At 38.0% G+C, this 18,931-nt stretch overlaps 1 protein-coding gene across 1 annotated transcript in view; it reads right to left on the reverse strand.

The window, feature by feature from the left end:
- Positions 1 to 41: 41 nt before the first annotated feature.
- Positions 42 to 18,931, reverse strand: part of SHPRH (SNF2 histone linker PHD RING helicase) — a 65,185-nt gene continuing 46,295 nt past the window's right edge. The window contains exons 26-30 of the mRNA XM_069786944.1: positions 15,880 to 15,972; positions 15,248 to 15,334; positions 14,605 to 14,783; positions 12,444 to 12,524; positions 42 to 11,201 (exon numbers count right to left, since the gene is read on the reverse strand). Coding sequence (XP_069643045.1) covers positions 11,105 to 11,201; positions 12,444 to 12,524; positions 14,605 to 14,783; positions 15,248 to 15,334; positions 15,880 to 15,972 — 537 coding nt within the window. The 3' untranslated portion in view covers positions 42 to 11,104. The remainder of the gene's footprint in view (positions 11,202 to 12,443; positions 12,525 to 14,604; positions 14,784 to 15,247; positions 15,335 to 15,879; positions 15,973 to 18,931) is intronic.

Genomic DNA, 18,931 nt, shown 5'->3' on the forward strand with positions numbered 1-18,931 from the left:
GAAGAGGCACCAGCTATTTTTCCTTTCCACAAACCAGAAAGTCAGAAAGAAAAGGATATTTAATGACTATTACAACAATCAGTATTATTTCAGTAGCAGGATAATGCAAGACAAAAGGAAAATGCAAGACAGATTTTGAAATAGCTGCAAACCTGAAGAGACAATATGATGTAATACTGACAGCAAATTGTGAATGCAAAAGGAAGGGAACTGACAGGAACGTTAAGTTATTCAGAGACCAAGAGAACATTAAGTTTTACATTTATCCATTTCTGGTACTTTTCAAATAAGAATTTAGTTTTGCTATTTTCTAGATAAATTATTTCATTGAAATTACAAGGCCTACATAATGCAAGGAAACAGACCAGGTAATCAAAATTCTTTTTCTTGGCTTATCATCCAGAAATTTCAGTTTTGGAACACGATTGAAAACTGCTGTTTTCTCTCCTGTGGGTTGCTTTCTAAAAGTCATTAGTTTGCCACTGCAAAAGCTAATTAGTTTCGCTATTCTATTACTAGAACAATTCAATTATTCTCCATTTTCACACTGAAATCTATAACTAAATTACAGAACATCAAATTGCTTGCAAATACCTGACAAAGTATTTGTTAATATGCATTTATATAAAAGAAAACATTTTCTATCAAAAAGTGGGTAATTTATAGACTTTATAGTAATTTGATTACTAAAGCAATAATTGAAAAATTTAAAAACTTAACTGTAATTCAAAGATCTATCCCAGCATTAATTTGCAAATCTAACATTATTATAGTAACAAAACAATAACATGAATAAGTGAGGAACCGGCAGAGCTGACATTAAGGCAACTGACCGTTTTATTTTAAAATCTGTATCTATTTAGATTTAAAACATTAGAAAGGTTCTAGCTATCCTTTTATAAGCAACAAAGTTATAGTTAATGGAAAAGTAATTCAGAGGTTATGAAAGAAATTTTGTTTTGGTACTATCTAAAATTATTCTACATCCCACTGTACATCCGTATGACACCAAGGAAGCACTGCCTTCTGTTATTACACAGCTATGATAGACTCTGATATAAGATTAAGTTTTAAAGCTGACAATTACACCAGCATATGTTAAGAACCTGGCTTACAGGGTTTCTGCGTTGCTATAGCTGCTCTATGGAAATACCCTTTTTCAATAATCAGTGATGGTATTTTCTTCAAGGAAAATACACAACTCACCCTCTCCCATGTCAGCACCATCTGCTGAAGTTAAAGAAATCAGCGCAGCAGTAGCCAGTAAACCAGCAAGCAACATGTTGCAAAGCAGAGTCAGTATCAAACTCCCCTCTGTGGCTCAAAGTCAGGATAAGTCTGAAGACCTCTCTGTATCTTTGCCCTTCCAACTGCTTTCTCTGGTGGGAGTAAAAGGTGGGGTTTTTTCAGTTCAATGGAAGGTGAAAGAATCCCTTGAGACTTCTAAGTCCAGGGTCATGATTTTGGGCTTTAAAACCTCTCCACAGAAACAAGTGCCTCAAAAAATGACCAAATGGTGTCCTGTGCCCAACAACAGGATTCCTAAAGTGCAGAGCCAGTGGAGACCGGGACAGCTCAGAAAGCCTTTTCTACCTATTTTAGAATCAATTCCCCCAGGACGGGACCAGCCCCACCCCTTGCCATACCCCCTCTCACACATTTTTCTCTTGTGCTGCAGCAGCAGCAGCATAGTGTGCCCTTTACTAGGCAAAAGTAGAACCCCCCTCACTTCACTTTGTCAACCCCTTTGGTGTTTATGTCCTTCAATTCTACTTTGGAGGCTTTTAACGAGAGCTGTAAATGATTCAGAGGCACCCACCTTTGTTATGAACGAGTAACAAAAAAGACATACATGCTCCACAGGGAAAACAGAAAAGTCCTTTTCAATAGCAGTAGCTTGCTGGTGAAGGAAGCATATGTTAAGAACTGTAGAAACTTTATAGAAAATCTATGCTTACAAGATGTCCAATGATTACAGTACACAAAAAGGGGAGATTGCCCAGAAATATCTTCTGACATTGCAAGATCAAACCCTTGGCGAGACTTCTCAGCAGTCTGTTTCCCTGCACAACAGGACTGGTCTAGGCTTTCTGCCTTTCATCCATCCCCTCTGCTGACATGGAAGTCCGCTAAGTGCAATCACAACATCCACTGTCTTACCCCTTCAGAGCCACTTGTGCATTTACAGCAGAAGTGATTAATTACCTTTCCTTTATTAAGCAAGACTTGCCAGTTTGTTTCAGACAGATCTATAAATTTGTATCTTACAAGTTTGAACTGTTATCCTTCACAAATCCACAGCATAAATTTGGCTAGGGAGTCCTGTGACTTTTCTTAGGTGCACGTTAAAACATGCATCACAAGGGGTAAAACTTTTCAGCATTCCCATTTGCTCAACCACTGCAAAGTAACCCAAGATTCCAGTAAGAAAATGACTATAATCTCAAATCATGAACACACAAAAACGTCCCACTGCATCAGATGAACATTAAGCTCCAATGACTAGGTTACACTTACAATCTTTCCCCCTTTGTTTATTCATTGCTTGGATCAGTGACTCATTCTTCCCACAGGAAAATCAGCAAAAAGGCACCTCCTCCCCAGCTCCTCCGACTCCATCCAGTGCAGGTTCTAGCTCCGCTGCAGCACGTCCAACAGCAGCAGCAGATATGAATGGATCACCAGGACTTAGACGTAATCCCTCCTTCTCTTTTCTGGCTGGTGGCAATTGCTCTGGGCTTTCTACCTCTGTAAGAGGAGCTGTATGACAGAATCTCTTTTCATCAGTTCTACTTGTGAGGCCTAACAACGGTGGCAGCAGTTAGCACAGTATAATCATTTCCACAAAGTCCTACATTGCTTTACTAAGAATGTGTAGAAGACTAGAAGAGAAACAAGACATGTATGTTCTTTACTGGCTGCTGGTCCCCTTCCCGCGTGGACAGGACAGACAGCATGCTCTCTGTGGTATTTGAAGGTTAGCGCTGTGAAGGTGGCATGCATTTAAGAGAATGATAGTACACTATGGAAGATCTTATGTCATTTAGGTATATCTGCTGCAGAATCAATAACATGTGTATTTTTAAAAGTGCCCCATATCAAAGAAAACATTGCAGGGAGGAGCTGTTAGCTTTACACCTGCACTGCTTTGGTTTACTTTCCAGTATGTTGGGAGACGCTGGAATAGAAACCAATTCCGCTGCTTGCAGCTGCTGAATACATTCTTGTATTATAAATGTGCATTAATATACATGGGAGAAGGAAGAATTAGTATCATTATTTGTCATTTTATGAGCAAATGTCCTTTTGTGAGCAGGAAACAGCCTTTATGTTAACAAACGGGAGATCAGAAACTTTGTGCAACCAAGATCTCCCATTCCCAGGACCAGAGTTGCCAAAGGGAAAATAGAAGAGGCATTCCCAGGAATTATTGTTCCACAGCCCAATATAGTAATGTTTGGAAATGACACAAAAATAATCTGCCCCCCCCCCCCCCCCCCCGAAAGACTTAGGCTGACTTTCATATTGCTTAAGTAAACCTCCAGTTTGGTGATGTAAAAGTTGGTGCTCATCCCTTCAGTCAAATGTGCCCTCTATTCCCTCACCATTTGTTCTACTGTTGCTTCAAAGCCTACAGTGCAGAATACAAACCAGCTGCATGCAGGGAAGAAGGAAAACAAAAAAATGTCACAGTGGGAGAATGAGAAAGAAATATGTCAAATACAATGGCTTTGTTCTCTATAAAATGTATTCACTATCTTATCAATGTACCCCAAAGCTGATTTTTTATAAGTGCATATGAAGCACCTAGTGAGCAGTTGCCCTATATCAATATGCAATTTAATAGTAATTATTTGGTTGTCCAAGATGACATGCTGAATATGTATATGAATACATACATATGCTCTATTAGTGCAGAACAAGTCATTAAAAATGGTTGAATGTGCCTTGGCATTTTAAATGCCATTCTAGAATAGACTAGACTATTTCAGTTGGAAGTGACCTAAAATGATCATCTAGTCCAACTGCTTGACCAGTTCAGGGCTGACCAAAAGTTAAAACATATTATTAAGGGCATTGTCCAAATGCCTCTTAAACACTGACAGGCTTGGGGCATCAAACACCTCTCTAGGAAGCCTGTTCCAGTGTTTGACCACCCTCTCGGTAAAGTAATGCTTCCAGATGTCCAGTCTTAACTGCCCTGGTGCAGCATTGAACCATTCCCCACATGTGCCATCACTGGATCCCAGGGAGAAGAGCTCAGCACTTCCCTCTCCCCTTCCCCTCCTCAGAAAGCTGTAGAGAGCGATGAGGTTGCCCCTCAGCCTCCTTCTCTCCAAACTAGACAAGCCCCATGTCCTCAGCTGCTCCTCATAGGACATTCCTTCCAGTCCTTTCACCAACTTTGTTGCCCTCCTCTGGACGCATTCAAGGACCTGAACATCATTCTTAAATTGTGGGGCCCAGAACTGCACACAGTATTCAAGGTGAGGCCACACCAACACTGAACACAGCAGGATAATCCCCTCTTTTGACCAGCTGGTTATGCTGGGTTTGATGCCCCCCAGGATGTGGTTTGCCCTCTTGGGTGCCTGGCACACTGCAGGCTCACGTTGAACCTGCTGTTGACCAGAACCCCCAGATCCCTTTCTGCAGGGCTGATCTCCAGCCACTCCTCTCCCAGTTATACTTGTGGCCACTGTTACTTCATCCTAGGTCCAGCATCTGGCATTTCAGCTTGTTAAATTCCATCCCATTAATTGCAGCCCAATGCTCCAATCTATCCAGATGCCTCTGCAAGGTCTTCTGTCCCTCAAGAGAGTCAAAAGCACCTCCCAGTTTGGTATCACCAGCAAACGTGCTTAATGGTGCATTCAACTCCTGCATCCAGATCATTGATAAAGATATTGAACAGAACTGGCCCTAGAACAGAGCCCCGAGGAACACCGCTGGTGACCACTCACCAGCCAGATGCAGCCTCATTCACTATAGCCCTTTGAGCTCTACCCTTCAGCCAGTTCTTCACCCAGCACACTGTGAACCTGCTCATTTCACCACTGGACAACTTGTGATGCTGTGAGGGGACATATATCAAAAGCCTTACTAAAATCCAGACAAAGTACATCCAACGCCTTCCCTTCTTCCACTAGGCAAGTGACCTTATCATAGGAGATCAGAATAGTTAAACTGGACTTTCCCTTTGTGAACCCATGTTCACTGTGGCTGACAATTGCATTGTTCCATAAATACCTTTCAACAGTACCCAGTATAGTGTCCACAGTTTTTCCAAGAACTGAGGTTAGACTAACAGGTCTGTAAGTTCCCGGGGTCTTCTCTCATGGCCTTCTTGGAAACTGGAATAACAGCGGCTAGCTTCCAGTCAGCAGGGACTTGTAAACATTCAGCTGATACAGCTGGTCCCTTACAATTTCACCATCTACAAATGGAAGGTCACTGCTCCCATGCTCGTGGTCCTCCGACTCAGGGGACTCCAAGAGTGACAGAACAAAAGCCCACCAGGGTAACAAGAAAGGCAGTCTAGATTTTCTTCCTTAACCAAATGACATAGTCAAGAAAAAGGCTAGATTCATCAACAAAAGTTTTTTGACAAATGATGATAACCTGTTAGCAGCATGAAGAGGGGACAATTCACAGCAACATAGCGTCAATCCTGCTAGCTCACTAGCCTCCATAGGATAGGAGGAAAAGCAGCATAAAAAACCCCCACAACTATCTAAGCCAGCCTACACTAACAACTTACATTTTGAGACACCCTGTAAGCAGTCAGACCTTACAGTTAGTAGAACTTGGAAAGGTAGTTTCTCCTTGATGTGAAGGTTGCTATCAAACCATGAGATGTTACATCATGGAAATAATGACATCTGTTCCTAAACTGGTAATATTTGATATGTGTCCAGTTGAATGAATGGGACTGGGCACTTGCTTGTGTGAAATCTATAAATACACAAAACAAAGGGACTTGGAATTTAAGCCCTGGAAGGCTGACATCTTGTATATAGAAGGAAACTGAGCCAGAGGTTTACAGGTATCTCACATTGCAATTTTCTAAGTAGAATTATTCTAGTACTTAGAAACCCTATGTCATTTGCCTCCCCACCACCCCAGATGACTTAATTCCTTAACTACATTTGAAAGCTACAAGTTCAACTAACTGTCCTCCTTACACAGTGTATGACAGTACAATATGTAGAATGACTACTTGGGACTTGAATTCAATACTACAGCGATTCAATAGTTACCTATTCTTTCCTCCTCCTCTAAAGGAGAGAAGACAAGACAGTGGATGCACTGGGACTTGTGATAGTGGTTCAGGTGCACTTTATCAATCCAAAACCTACAGACTTTACAACTAAAAGCTTGCAAGCCTCACCGATTGCTCAGAAATTAGATTACCAGGTCCTTTAATTAGATTACCAGGTCCTGTTTATATGTCAGCTGTACAATATAAAACCAGAAATATGAAAGTTAACAGACTGAAATTCAACATCTGCTTCTACAGTGGTGAAAAATAGGGATAAATGAAGACATTACAGGTACAAAAAATAATTTATACCAGGCTAAAATTCCCTTTACCCTGAGACTCTGACAAAATAAGCTAGTTTTACTGTAACCATTTTATGGATTATGACTCTTTTACTCTACTTCCACTGACCAAACACAAACATTCTTTGTAACAAACCGAGCGAGCTGGGAGTGGGTGGAGGGTGGGATGAGCTGACAGACACAGAGAAAGGGAGATGGACAGAGAGGGAGGGAGAGACAGGAATGTTTTGGACCTCCTTTTCTCTCCATTATGATTCCTTTAACCTACATTAATAGTATATAATCTTGTAAAGACCTTACTTGTTTCAGGCAACCAAAAAAGGAAGAAAAGCACAGGCACAGTGGCTTTGCAACTAGCCTTTCAGTCTATAGAAAAGCTTATCATGCAGATTTTAAGCAGTAAGTCCTTAGATTAAGCTTCAGAAACAGGCTCCATTTATAGCTTGAAAAACCCCAGATTTTCCTTTAGAAACTCATCTAATTCCTTACCTTGGGAGAGCAATAAATTTCAAGGTTAAATTTTTCTTACATCAGTCAATGCAAGATTGACCAAATGCCTTCCAATTTAACTGAAGCACAGCTGCTAGTTAAGCAAGTAATTCTGGGACTCCTAGAAAATACAATGTAGTCATAAGGATTGCAAAAAGGATGGAAAGAGGACAGCACTGTGTCAGAAAAGACAGTGGTAGAGAGTTGTTAACTGGTCCTTAGCCACTAATGCAGACACAACCTTAGAGGAACCATGTCTAATTATGGTTTTAACCAGAAACAACTATGCATTTTTTGCTTCTGTAGGGTCCCACTCCCATTCGTATTGAAGCACAGTTACTTTTGAAGTAGAGGGTGCTTTGCTGGCAGACAACTTGAATACACCTACAGATATTGGCAGAAAAGTGGTTTTGGAAGACCTGTCTCACAAAAAGCATCAACTCTTACATCCATTCCTTAATATGCAACTTTAATACGCATGAGAAGACTGAGGTGAATATTCTTTTGTAGTATCTGACCAGTGTGAAAACTGCAGCGTATCCCAGGCTTTCATTAGTATGCTAAAAAGTTACCTAACAGGTTAAGATGAAAACCTTTTCCTGGCATAGACTGATTCAGAGAGCAAAGATGACCTTAACTTGCAAACTCATGTAAAGATCCACAGTGAAATTCACAGAGCTCAATTTAACACCCTAAGGGAATCCACTCCTTAGTTTCTGACATAATCATACTGCATGGTTCAAGGAAGCCTACTACTTGCATCAAGCTTTTACAGATACCCAAGTAAGATGACAGCTCTGTTCTACAAGACACTGAACTTTTATATACAGGGAGAAAAACCGGTCCTGAAATCCTCACCAACTACAGCCAAAAACCTCCAATTATTTGTCATGGAACTGAAAGAGATGAAAAGGTCAGCACCGAGTTCTTTGGAATCAGTTGGAGCCTCTTTTTTAAAGGGACTGACTTCACTGGATGATCCGAGCTGACACTGTTTTTTAATGTTTACATGTTTTAGCAGGAGAACACATGAGAATCTGGTACATGACTGTGGGTATGTCCACACAAATATTATGTAAATGCTGCAGTCGGTATTTATAGATTTCTCTCTTCTGTGGAAAATGCTATTTCTATGAGTATATTGGAACTATTAAATAGGGCAAAGTTTGTTCTCAGCTAAGATACTGTCTTTCAAAAGAGTGTTCTGATAGAGAGCAAAATCACGGCAGCACTGTGAAAACAGGCTTACTGTGCTTTGATAAGAGAAAAGCACTGCAGACGTACAAGCTGCACCCTTCACAGAAAAAAAAAAGAAAAAAGGGAAAAAAAAGAAAGTTTACCTCATGAGGTGTCTTAAGATGTCTGAAATAAAACCTTTGTCAAAGAAACTAAATGTTGCAAAGAATGGCAAAAAGCAGTAAATTAGTGTGGTTTCTTTTTCAAAATTAATTCTTTAAATTTAGTCTCTGTACTTAGTATCATGTAAAACTTGAAGAATCCATTTTACCACTAACAGACTATATACTCCAGTGGTTCAACCTTCCAATTTCAAGAGGTGCTTTGACACAACTAGCGTACACATTTTAACATTATACCTCGAGCTCTAGGTCCTGGTGCTCCAGGGCAGTCAGGAGAGCGCCTAGAACCAGATCTCTGGCATTCCATGCTGTTATGTGAGCATAAAGAAAATAAATCAGGACTAAAGGCTCATGCACTGCTTGATGAGAAGCTATGCTTTTGGTTAGGAATCCAAAAGCCACATTTTCATAAATAAACAATGAAGCCATCATCTCTATATAAATAAGGCAAAAACTTGCATAGCTTGGGAAACCTCTCATAGCAGATATTTTTCAGTTTGCTTCTCTGTATTCACATTCACTGACAACTATTATTCCCACATCTAGTTATTTAAAATGGGAGCTATGAGTGTAAACACTATGTGCTTCCACAGTTTTTAACATAGATACATCATTTCCTGGAGTGAGCAGCAGCTCCTTGTTCAGTCACATTACGTTGTACACTACTAAAATTCTCTGAGGACAATGAGGAAACTGCAGTGTTGCTGCTCTCAAAGTTCCTGGAGTGTCTGTACAGCACGATCTCCAGTACACTGTAGAATAATTTAGGCTGGAAGGAATCCATGGCGGTCATCTGGTCCAACACACCACTCATAGCAGGGCCAACTTTGAAGCTGGATCAGGTTGCTCAGGGTGATTTGAGTTCCCAATACGTTCAAGGATGGAGATGTCACAGTCTCTGTGCAAACCACTGGATCAATCTCATTTAAAAAAACAAGGTCTACCACCTATTCTATTTCCCTTGCTGCAAACTGTAATCTGCAAAAAATCAGTAATCTCCAAAACGCAATGTATAAATAAGACTAATACATATTACAAATACAGGAAATAAAGATGTATTATCTGTAAATTTACTCAAATAGTCTTTAGAACAAAGTATCTAATCGGTCCAGAAGGCCAGCAGACTATAAATACCAAAAAACCACTTCTTGATACAATATTATTCATGTAAATTCTGTTCACATTTGTTGTCAGCAGTGTCTGCCATGCGGATAAGCTTAACACCCAAATGGTGCAACTCAAATGTAATACGATGGAAAAGAGAACTCAGGAAGCTCAGTAACTATATAGCAAATCTATTTAGCAGACATGATTAGAGTAAAAAGTCTAAGATGAGATGTCTCAAAGGACACAGTTTAATTTCAAATCTCAAGTAAGTTTTCTAAAATATACAAAACCCATTGTCTACTGAAACAGTAAATACTGTAATTTGAGGGAAGTAGCCTGTGGCTTATGCATATACATTTGCCCTGTCGCTAAACACAAAAGTGTGTTTAACATCAACTGCGTAACTGAGCTTGCTTCTGTAATACCTTCAGAAATGATATTATGTAAATGTGTATCCATAATCTATGCCGAAAGACTTAAAATTTATCTTGTCTACTTTCAGCAGTCTAAAAGTTAGCCCAGATTTGTTTTCTAAACTTCTACTGTCAATAGAGATGGGGTAGAGTGATCTCACATAGCTAAGGATGAGGTTTCACAAAAGTTTCATCTCTCTCCACTGATTATCTAATTTAGATTAGGTACCTAATAATTAGACTGCCTACCTTAATTTCATCTATTTTGAATATTTAGATTGCTGCATCTTTAAGGGGGAGAACTAGACAAAAAAGTCAGGGTGAGAAAATGTACACAAGCACCAAATGATTATAAAGTGATCAGCAACTTAACCAATTAATTTTTTTAAAATTCTGTAACAAATGCATTACTCTTTTTTTTTTTAAACAAAGCACTAAATTAGTTATGGCTTCAAGAATAAGTGAAAACATGTACAGTAAGTTCAAGTATTTAACTGATTACCAGACCAACACACATACAAAAAGCATAATTTAATTATCAACATTTTGCAGTGAGTAAGCATTAACAATGAAATTTTTAACTGTCACAAGTCTTTATGAATATCTAAAAGCCTAATACAAATATCCAAATTATTAATACAGATTAGTCATTTAAAGTGTTACCAATAAGACCTTCAGTAACTCTGCATTAAATGCTAACAAGCCCTTTCTAGAAGAATATTAATTTACAATCATTCTTTCTAACAATTCTTTGTACAGTAAAAAAAATTAGATTTGTGTTTTTCTCCTTCCCTTTCCCACCCAACCACCCACATAGTGTTGCTCTCAGACTGAGCTACTAGCCAATCAATCAAACCTGATGGTAAAAATCGTCTCAACCAAGGGTCCAAGATCTTAAGTTTTTAGCATCCAGCTCAAATGCTCTTTGGGAATAAAATCCACGTTTTTGTATAATGTGCAAAGTGCAAGTTTTCTCCAGTGCTAACAGAAGTGTGTGCTGCTAAGAACTTCACCACAGAATAAAATAGTAACAATTAAGACTTTTTGATTTCCAATAGCTCTGTAACAGACAAATGTTAGATGAAGTTTACAGGAATGACAGATCAAGTGGATTATATACCGGTGCTTATTAGGTCAGGTACTTTCTGATTTCATTAGGCCAAACCAATGTTTTTACTCAAGTTCTTCAGTTTCCTCTGTAAAAAGGTCAGCCAAATCTGCCACTGTCAGAACTGAGGCTTCTGACTGTTTCATGGAAGAGCTCGTGTGGCTGTGGGAAAAAGTTGCATGCAGACATCAGAGAAGGAATCAACTTAAGTAACAAGCTGTTTGCACTAAAGACAGACCACATGCAGGGTCCAATAACTGTCCAGCTTTGAAGCTCAGCAGGAAAACACACTTTCTATCAGGGAAAATACACACACTGGTCAGCTACTTCTTTTGCACATTCCGAGTAAGATACAAAGTCCATCTACTGTCCCTAACAGTGGTCGACACCAAACATTGCAGAGGCAGCAGAACATGGGATAATCTGCTTTGCCCTCTTAACATTTAAGGGATTGGCTTTAGCTTCCAAGCATTAAGGTTTGATATTACTTTCAAAACATAAGCCCTCATTGGATCATTCAACCACTGCATATTTATCTGAATTTTATATGCAAAAGTAGTGCTACTTTACAGACAGGGAAACTGATTAAATCATTGTTTTGAAGCTAAAGCTGAAATCTTTCATGACTACAGCCAGAGATACACATGTAAATTTTTAGTCTCATAATTTGTAGCAGCCAAAAAAAGGAAAAATAACTAATTTTCTTAAACTAAGGCCGCCTCCTAGATTTGTTATGTGTATACAATACAGTTAAAGAGGTACAAGCCTCTTATACTTTCTGCATAAAGAATGCAAATACCACTTTTGTTCCACTCCCAGTCTGTCACTGCTTACAGATTTTGAAAAGATAAACACAGTCAAAACTGCTTTCTGTGTCTGCACACCAGACTGACTTACGAGCTAGCATCTAGACAACTCTTGCACTGACTGCAAAACCAACCAGTGTGACATAGCACTGACAGACTAGGTCTCTAGAACTTAAAAATAATGAAGGAAAGAATTTATGTCATATATTAGAGCTTATAACATATGCTGTCACTCCAGTGGCAGACTTAGTATTACTCCATTAATTGCAATGCTTTTATACTAATGGAAGTAGGTAAACTGAAAAGATAAATCGTAACACAATTTATTAATTGGGCTTTTATGAAATAAAATATACAAAATATAACCAAAACATTCTCCAGAGAATTAAAATACCTTAAGCTTTAAGTTACTGGAACCAGGTTAAAAGATCAGTTTTTCAAGTCTTAAAACTTTTTTGTGAATCAAAACAATTTGAAGGAGAACAGTTGACATTTATATGTTAAGATATGCATACCTAACTGTAATAAAAGTACGGTTGAGAACCATCTTTTAATTTTCAGTGCAATAATGATGTTTTAAAAAAAATTCAACACATACCTCCTATCTACAGTTTTCAGCATAGTCTGCATTCTCTCTTCTATTGTTGCTTTTATCAGGAATCTATGAACAATGGTAGATCTGAATGTGTTTAAAAAAAGAAAACAAGACCAGAAGTGAGCAGAAGTTAGGCTGTTACTGTTAAGACCCCATTTTTGTCTCATACTAATTATTGTAAGAGTGCTGAAAAAAATGCCTCTGTATTTTAAGAAAGAAGTCTTACAAGGTGATTAACAACTTCCACTGACATTTAAGGATGCTTAGTGCCTCCCAGAGCACACACTTCCACTTGGTTGGATCACATACTAAATGAATATAAGCTGTATTAACTAAAATCCTGAAGCAGATGCTGGACAAAGTTCTGCTTTCTGCGTCCCTACCATAAACAAACAGTCCTCAAGAGCCTAGCCTGTCATTTAAACACATTACTTTGGCCCACTGGTTATATACAATGTTTATACTGCATTGTCACAAGTCAGTCCAAGAGACAGAGCTCAGTGTGATGGATAATTAAAGCTCATTCCCAGAATTTTAACAATATTGTTCTTGAAGATGAAGATGGCAAAATACTATAAATTTTTTTAAAAAGTCAGTAACTGTAGTCAGTAAACACGAAATTGTAAACACTGGTAAAACATAAAACCCAAAGTGTCAATAAACATAAAATGAGAACTCCATTTACAAAATAAAATTTCAAAAAGAAAGCTGTAATAAAAAAAGAAATGTCAGGCACAAGAAAATGAAATGGAAAAAGAGTCATCTCCAAAGATAAAAATGAAACATCACTCCAGGGTCCCCAGTATAAACATTTTTCAAGATATGAACCCTTCAAAGTGGTTGGATGGTTTTCAGATCTTAAGTTGAAACTTTGGCAGGTAACATTACACAAAGAAATGCTGGGGGAATACTTTGTGATTCACAGGCAAAGGTCTACGCAAAAAAAAGAGAAGTAAATAAGAACTCAACTGAACTGGTAATAGTTGCACCAGTGAAACTAAACAGAGTATTCCCTTATGCTCAGTGTACTTGGAACAGAGCCCTTTTTCAAATAAGCCTTGCTTAAGTCTTATTCTTAAGAAGTACAGCACACATTCTTGCTGGTTTTATTGCAAGGTTTTTGCCAGACCTTTTGTGCCAGCATCATGTAGAATTAAAATGCAGGCTGTTGCAATCAATCTTTCCTATGCCCTCACTATTAATTCAAAATCTTTACCAACACAACCAAATATCCACCTGTTCATAAACATTCTTTCGCAAGCATGCTCATTCATGCCCTCTCGCTTTGTCTCCATTTCCAGAACACAAAACCCACTATTATTCTAGAATATTATTATTCCAGAATTGACTCCAGCTATTTTTCTTCTTCATGTACAGGGGTTTTTAATTATTTTTTCAAGTGACATGAAAAGGACAAACTTTCCAAAACCTTCGTTAAGTATTCAGTACTGCCCATGTAAAATCTACAAGAGTGAAACAAACAAAAGGTATGCAAACTCATTAACATCTTCAAAAAGATCTAGACAGGGGTGAGGGCAGAACTGTGATTTAAAAACTAATCAGTTCTGAAGAGTGTGCACTATGACTTTCTTTTGGGGAAAAAAACCCAAACAAACAAACCCACCAAACAAAACAAACCCCCAACAACTTATACAGCTCCTAGTCTGGAGCTGGAAATGACCACCTAGAAGGAGCCTCTCAAGGAAACTAGGAAGGGCTGTGCCTGAACTTAGCCACATATGACATATAAATGGTGAGTTGCTCAGACCTGCAAAGCAAAGACATTTCTGGACATGCTTACAAGCAGAACTTCAAAGTTAAAAACCAAGGCATCAACGGCACACATAAAATAGGGCAGCAGCTGAACAAGGTTTTTCAGGGTTTTGGACTCAAGAGCCTACACTCCTCCTAAATGCAGTTTACTTCTGCATCTTACCCCGTAGCACACAAGAACTCCTTAAAATACACATTGTGTATTTTCAGCAAACTTTTTGTTTAATTTTAATCTTTCTGTCCCTTATATGATCATCTTTAAAAACAGGATTCCTATGAGTACCCTCATCTCCAAACCTGAGAAGTTCAGTGAACTAGATTTATTCTGATTGCAGTATGCAGTTCTATTCTGGACCATATCTAAACCACTCAATGCAATTTTAACTCTTACTTTGTTTGGCCAATACGATGTACTCTGCCAATAGCCTGTAGTTCATGTGCAGGATTCAGAATGGGTTCCACGAGCAGAACATGAGTTGCTTCGATGATGTTTAGTCCATTGGAACCAGTGTGAAGAGGCAGCAGCAAAATATTGATGTTGGGATCATATTTAAATGCAGAGAGATTTTCCTAAAAGGCAAACATTACAGCAGCGTGACAGAAGTTCCTCAATAAAGACTGGGGGGGGGACACCTCTATATTTTCAAGAAATTAAACAGCTACTACAGGCCCCAGAGTAACAATCGTGCAGCCTGACTGATCCAAGACCTGTCATCCCGGAACAGGTACTCGACAGATATCAGAAAGGCAAGAACTTCTTGCAACACGGATCAGTGTGTCTTATCCTTAACATCCATGCCAACGCTTCTTTCTCAAAAATGAATGTACTGTTTATCTCCAAAGACGTTAAATTGTGGCTTTTTGTGATTATGATTTTCAGAATTAATGAGTTAGAGATCAAAGCTTCTGCCAAACAAATTTGCTGCTCTTTCAGTTTCTCAAATGAAGCAATGAAGTAAAAGGATCAAATTAACTTCTATGAACTGTAATTTTCCCAACTGAAAATAATTTTAAGAAAAATATCCTTTATGTACCTGAAATTTACTAATTCCATTGATCTGAGAAAAAATCATGTTGTTGTCATACAAAGCTTTTGAAATTATGTCCAACACATCTTGCCACTGTAAAAAAACAAAACCACACAACACAATAAAAGTAACTCAACATTACAAACAACGACAAGTAAAATATACTAACTTCCCTAAGAAAGAGATAAAAAAGCCTTTCAAAATACTAGCATTTGCAATTTTAAAAAAAGTGAAAAAAAAAAGAAAAAGAAAAAAGATTTGTGTGCCAGGAACCAAATCTTTCATAAAACTAAGTAAGAATTGTAATTAAAAAGATCAGCTTGAATAAAAGAAATTGGTAGCCATCACAAAACAAGTTTTACAATGTATCTGGACATTACATTTAAAAATATCTAGAATTTCTAATGCTCCCATATAAATCTAAGTGTTTGCCCTTTAAAGAAACAAGCTTTTACATCTATTGACTACAATCATTGTTCATGTTCCAGTTACATGAATGGCCCTACAAATTCTCAAAACAATCAAGTGGCTGTACAGAGTGATTCAACATTTTGGTAGCTAAACTAATTCCTGAAAATATTATGACCGCTTTAAACCACCTGCCCCCCCAAGACAAGACAGAAAATGGCTATTAATACCGTTGAGAAAACTAAGGATTTAGCCCCTGGATCTTTAAATTGAATTCTCTTCAGTGTTCGGACCACAGCTTCCACTTTGGTGGAGTGACTTCCCTTTGAAAAGTCAAAGAAGAGCATTAGTAAAGTAGGATATTAATTCCTTCCACATTCATTGCTTTATTAACTAATACTATCTTAGGACTCTTACATATCCTACACAAATTTAAAAATTAGCAGCCAGGAGGAAGGGCAGGTTAAGTAGCACTGAACTGCTTTTATGCCTCCCTTATAACACACTGCTCTAGGATCCACGGTGCATTACAGCATGTGCAGTACCCAGAAAAACAAAGTGCCACACAGATACACTTACCTAGTTCTGCATGAGACAGAATGGATAGCCCAAGCAGTGCAGTTGCACCAAACATGCCAGTTAGGCCTCCTGAGGTTTAACTTGGTGGTACAATCTCTAAAGAATCTTCCAAATGCACACTTAAATTTCCCTCCCTTCACACCTCGTGAAAACTGGCAATGAAAAAACCTACCTGAACGCTATTTCTGTTGCTTTTGTTTCTCACTAAACTTATGCTCAGTACTATGAAGCTCGTTAATTATATTTAAAGTAATAAGAAATTGGTAAATACAATTAAATTAATTCTTGAAGGATTACATGCTGCAATGAAAACATCTTCATATTCTGCACTCAGAAGTATTTCAGTGCTTAGCGAATCCAATACTACATTCCACTTCTTGTCCACTTTGATTTCTGTACTCCTCCCTTTCCCCTAAGTCAAGGATTCCGGGAAACAGTTCTTTAGTATCTCCCTCTATCTCCTTCTGTACTTTGTATTACAGAAATTTTACCTAATGTGTTTTTTTTTAAGAAGCCCTTATTTAATTCCTTACTAGTTCTTACATGCATAGTAATTTCAAGCTGTGCTAGATTCAGCTGGACAAATATTGTTTTATTTCTGTCTGCACCTGTCCTCTGAACATTGAATTAACTATGTTGGCTTGCTACAATGACAGATCAAATTTACTGAAGTTATGCTGCTTACAGAATTGGCGGGGAAGGATGTCAGCAGTCTAAGCACATGTTGGGAACCAATGCTGGGCTGCTTGATCATTCATACGTTATGCAACTGAATGAATGCTCCAGAAATACACATAAAAGACTTTCTGCACACTGTTTTACCAAAGGCTGCAATAAGCAGCACCATTTTACTTCCCAGGGTCTTCTGTAGTGATTCCAACTCTGTCACAGACATAGAAATAAACCAGCTTTTTTCATGTCATCTCTGTTGCACCTGGTAGACATTAACACTGTTTCCAGAAGTCAGACAATTAAAAATGCTTATGTCAGTAGGTGTTATGATCTGCAAAGATGAATGACACATTTGCAGCCCTATGGCAGCTGCCTGCCAACCATAACCACCTACAGTTAGGAGATCCAAGACTAACTTTTGGTATTTACTATATATTCCAGGGTCATTTATGTGCTTTTCTGATACCATTTATCTCTGATTCAACGATGACAATTCTGACTAATTTGCTCTGACTGTCTTTTCCTCAGAGACTTTTTTTGGACCTTACCATAGGTCCCATCTTTCCCTGCTATAAGAGCTACTAGTTTTAGACACTGTTGTTGATTTTTCCATCCTTCAGGCTTCCTGTGAGTCAGGTGTTACAAATGTGACTTTGTATAAGATCAGTCAGAGGAACTACAGCAAAGAAAAGAACAGCACAGTGATCAAAGTGGTTATAATCTTTTGTTCTTTTTTGTTTTTTAAACAAGATAACTAAGTGTGCAAAGTTCTCCATCCCTCCATTTACATTACATTAGACAAACTGTATTAGACTTGTCATTGAACTAACAATTGACTGAAGCTTTAATTCACAGCACACAAAAAAATTCAATTTTGTTCTCAATATTTATGGAGAGATGAAACTGATACAAGTACCCTTGCTTTTATGAGTTCTTGGCTTTCAGTCTGTCTTAAAAAAATGTTACCCCACTCATTACCCATATACCTTGAGTTTGTAATTTTGTTGGATATGCAGATGAGTATTTATAAACAGATTAGCTAGTTCAAATTAATTATGGAACAGCACACATTAAAATCAAAACTGCCCTCTAACAAACAATTCTTGTCTCAGATGACAGGCTGGCAATACCCACTGTAATACTGACCAGACACTGAAAGCTTTTACAGAACCAAAACATGCAGTGATGCCAGTAAGCGCTGTCTCAGTATAAAATGCTCCCATTTACAGCAGTCCTTTTGCATCTAAGGCATTAATCTAAGATGGCTAGTGCTGGTACAATAAAGAGCACGATGTATATGACACAACAGAAGGGAAAAAAAAAAAAAAAAAAAAGGAGAGAGGTACTGCATACTGAAAGAGACCAGAGGAACTGAGAAAGTTCAGATGAAAATATAAATGCTGAAAATACAGAAAAAAACCCCATACAGTTTTCATATACATACTGCAAGATATTGATTTAACCTCAGTATTCTATAGAAACCATAGTTAGTTATTATTTCTTAACTGTCCTTATAGGAATATGAGGTAGAAATTTTTATGTTTAACAATGCTGCTTGTTTTGATAGTACATACAGTGAAGCCACAGTATAAATTGTTAACTTTTCATTAATTAAGAATGGGCCTTGCTCTAGCTGACATGTGAATTCATACAGAATTCATATTTTTGCTTTGCCTGAAGTTTTTGATGCAGAAATACTTCAAGAAAACACTATAACCCTTTACACAGGACAGTAGATGACATTCTTTCTGTGTTTTATCTATGAAATTTAGTTATTCTACTTATTTTATTTTTTAGTCTAATTTATGAAACAGTTGAAATTTTCTTGTTAGAAACAGGTTGATATCTCTAAACCCCGAGGAAATAATCTGTTAAAAAACACATACGAAGCGAGGTCCAAATAACTAGCACTTCAAAACCAGAGCCTATTTACTCCCCCTAGTGCCACATGCTGTCAACTACTTCAAATCTAATTGAGTTAGGAAGCATCTACTCATAAAATGGCATTCCAGTTGTCCAGGGAGGGGGACA

Source organism: Haliaeetus albicilla, chromosome 7 (assembly GCF_947461875.1).
Source record: "Haliaeetus albicilla chromosome 7, bHalAlb1.1, whole genome shotgun sequence".
Lineage (NCBI taxonomy): Eukaryota > Metazoa > Chordata > Aves > Accipitriformes > Accipitridae > Haliaeetus > Haliaeetus albicilla.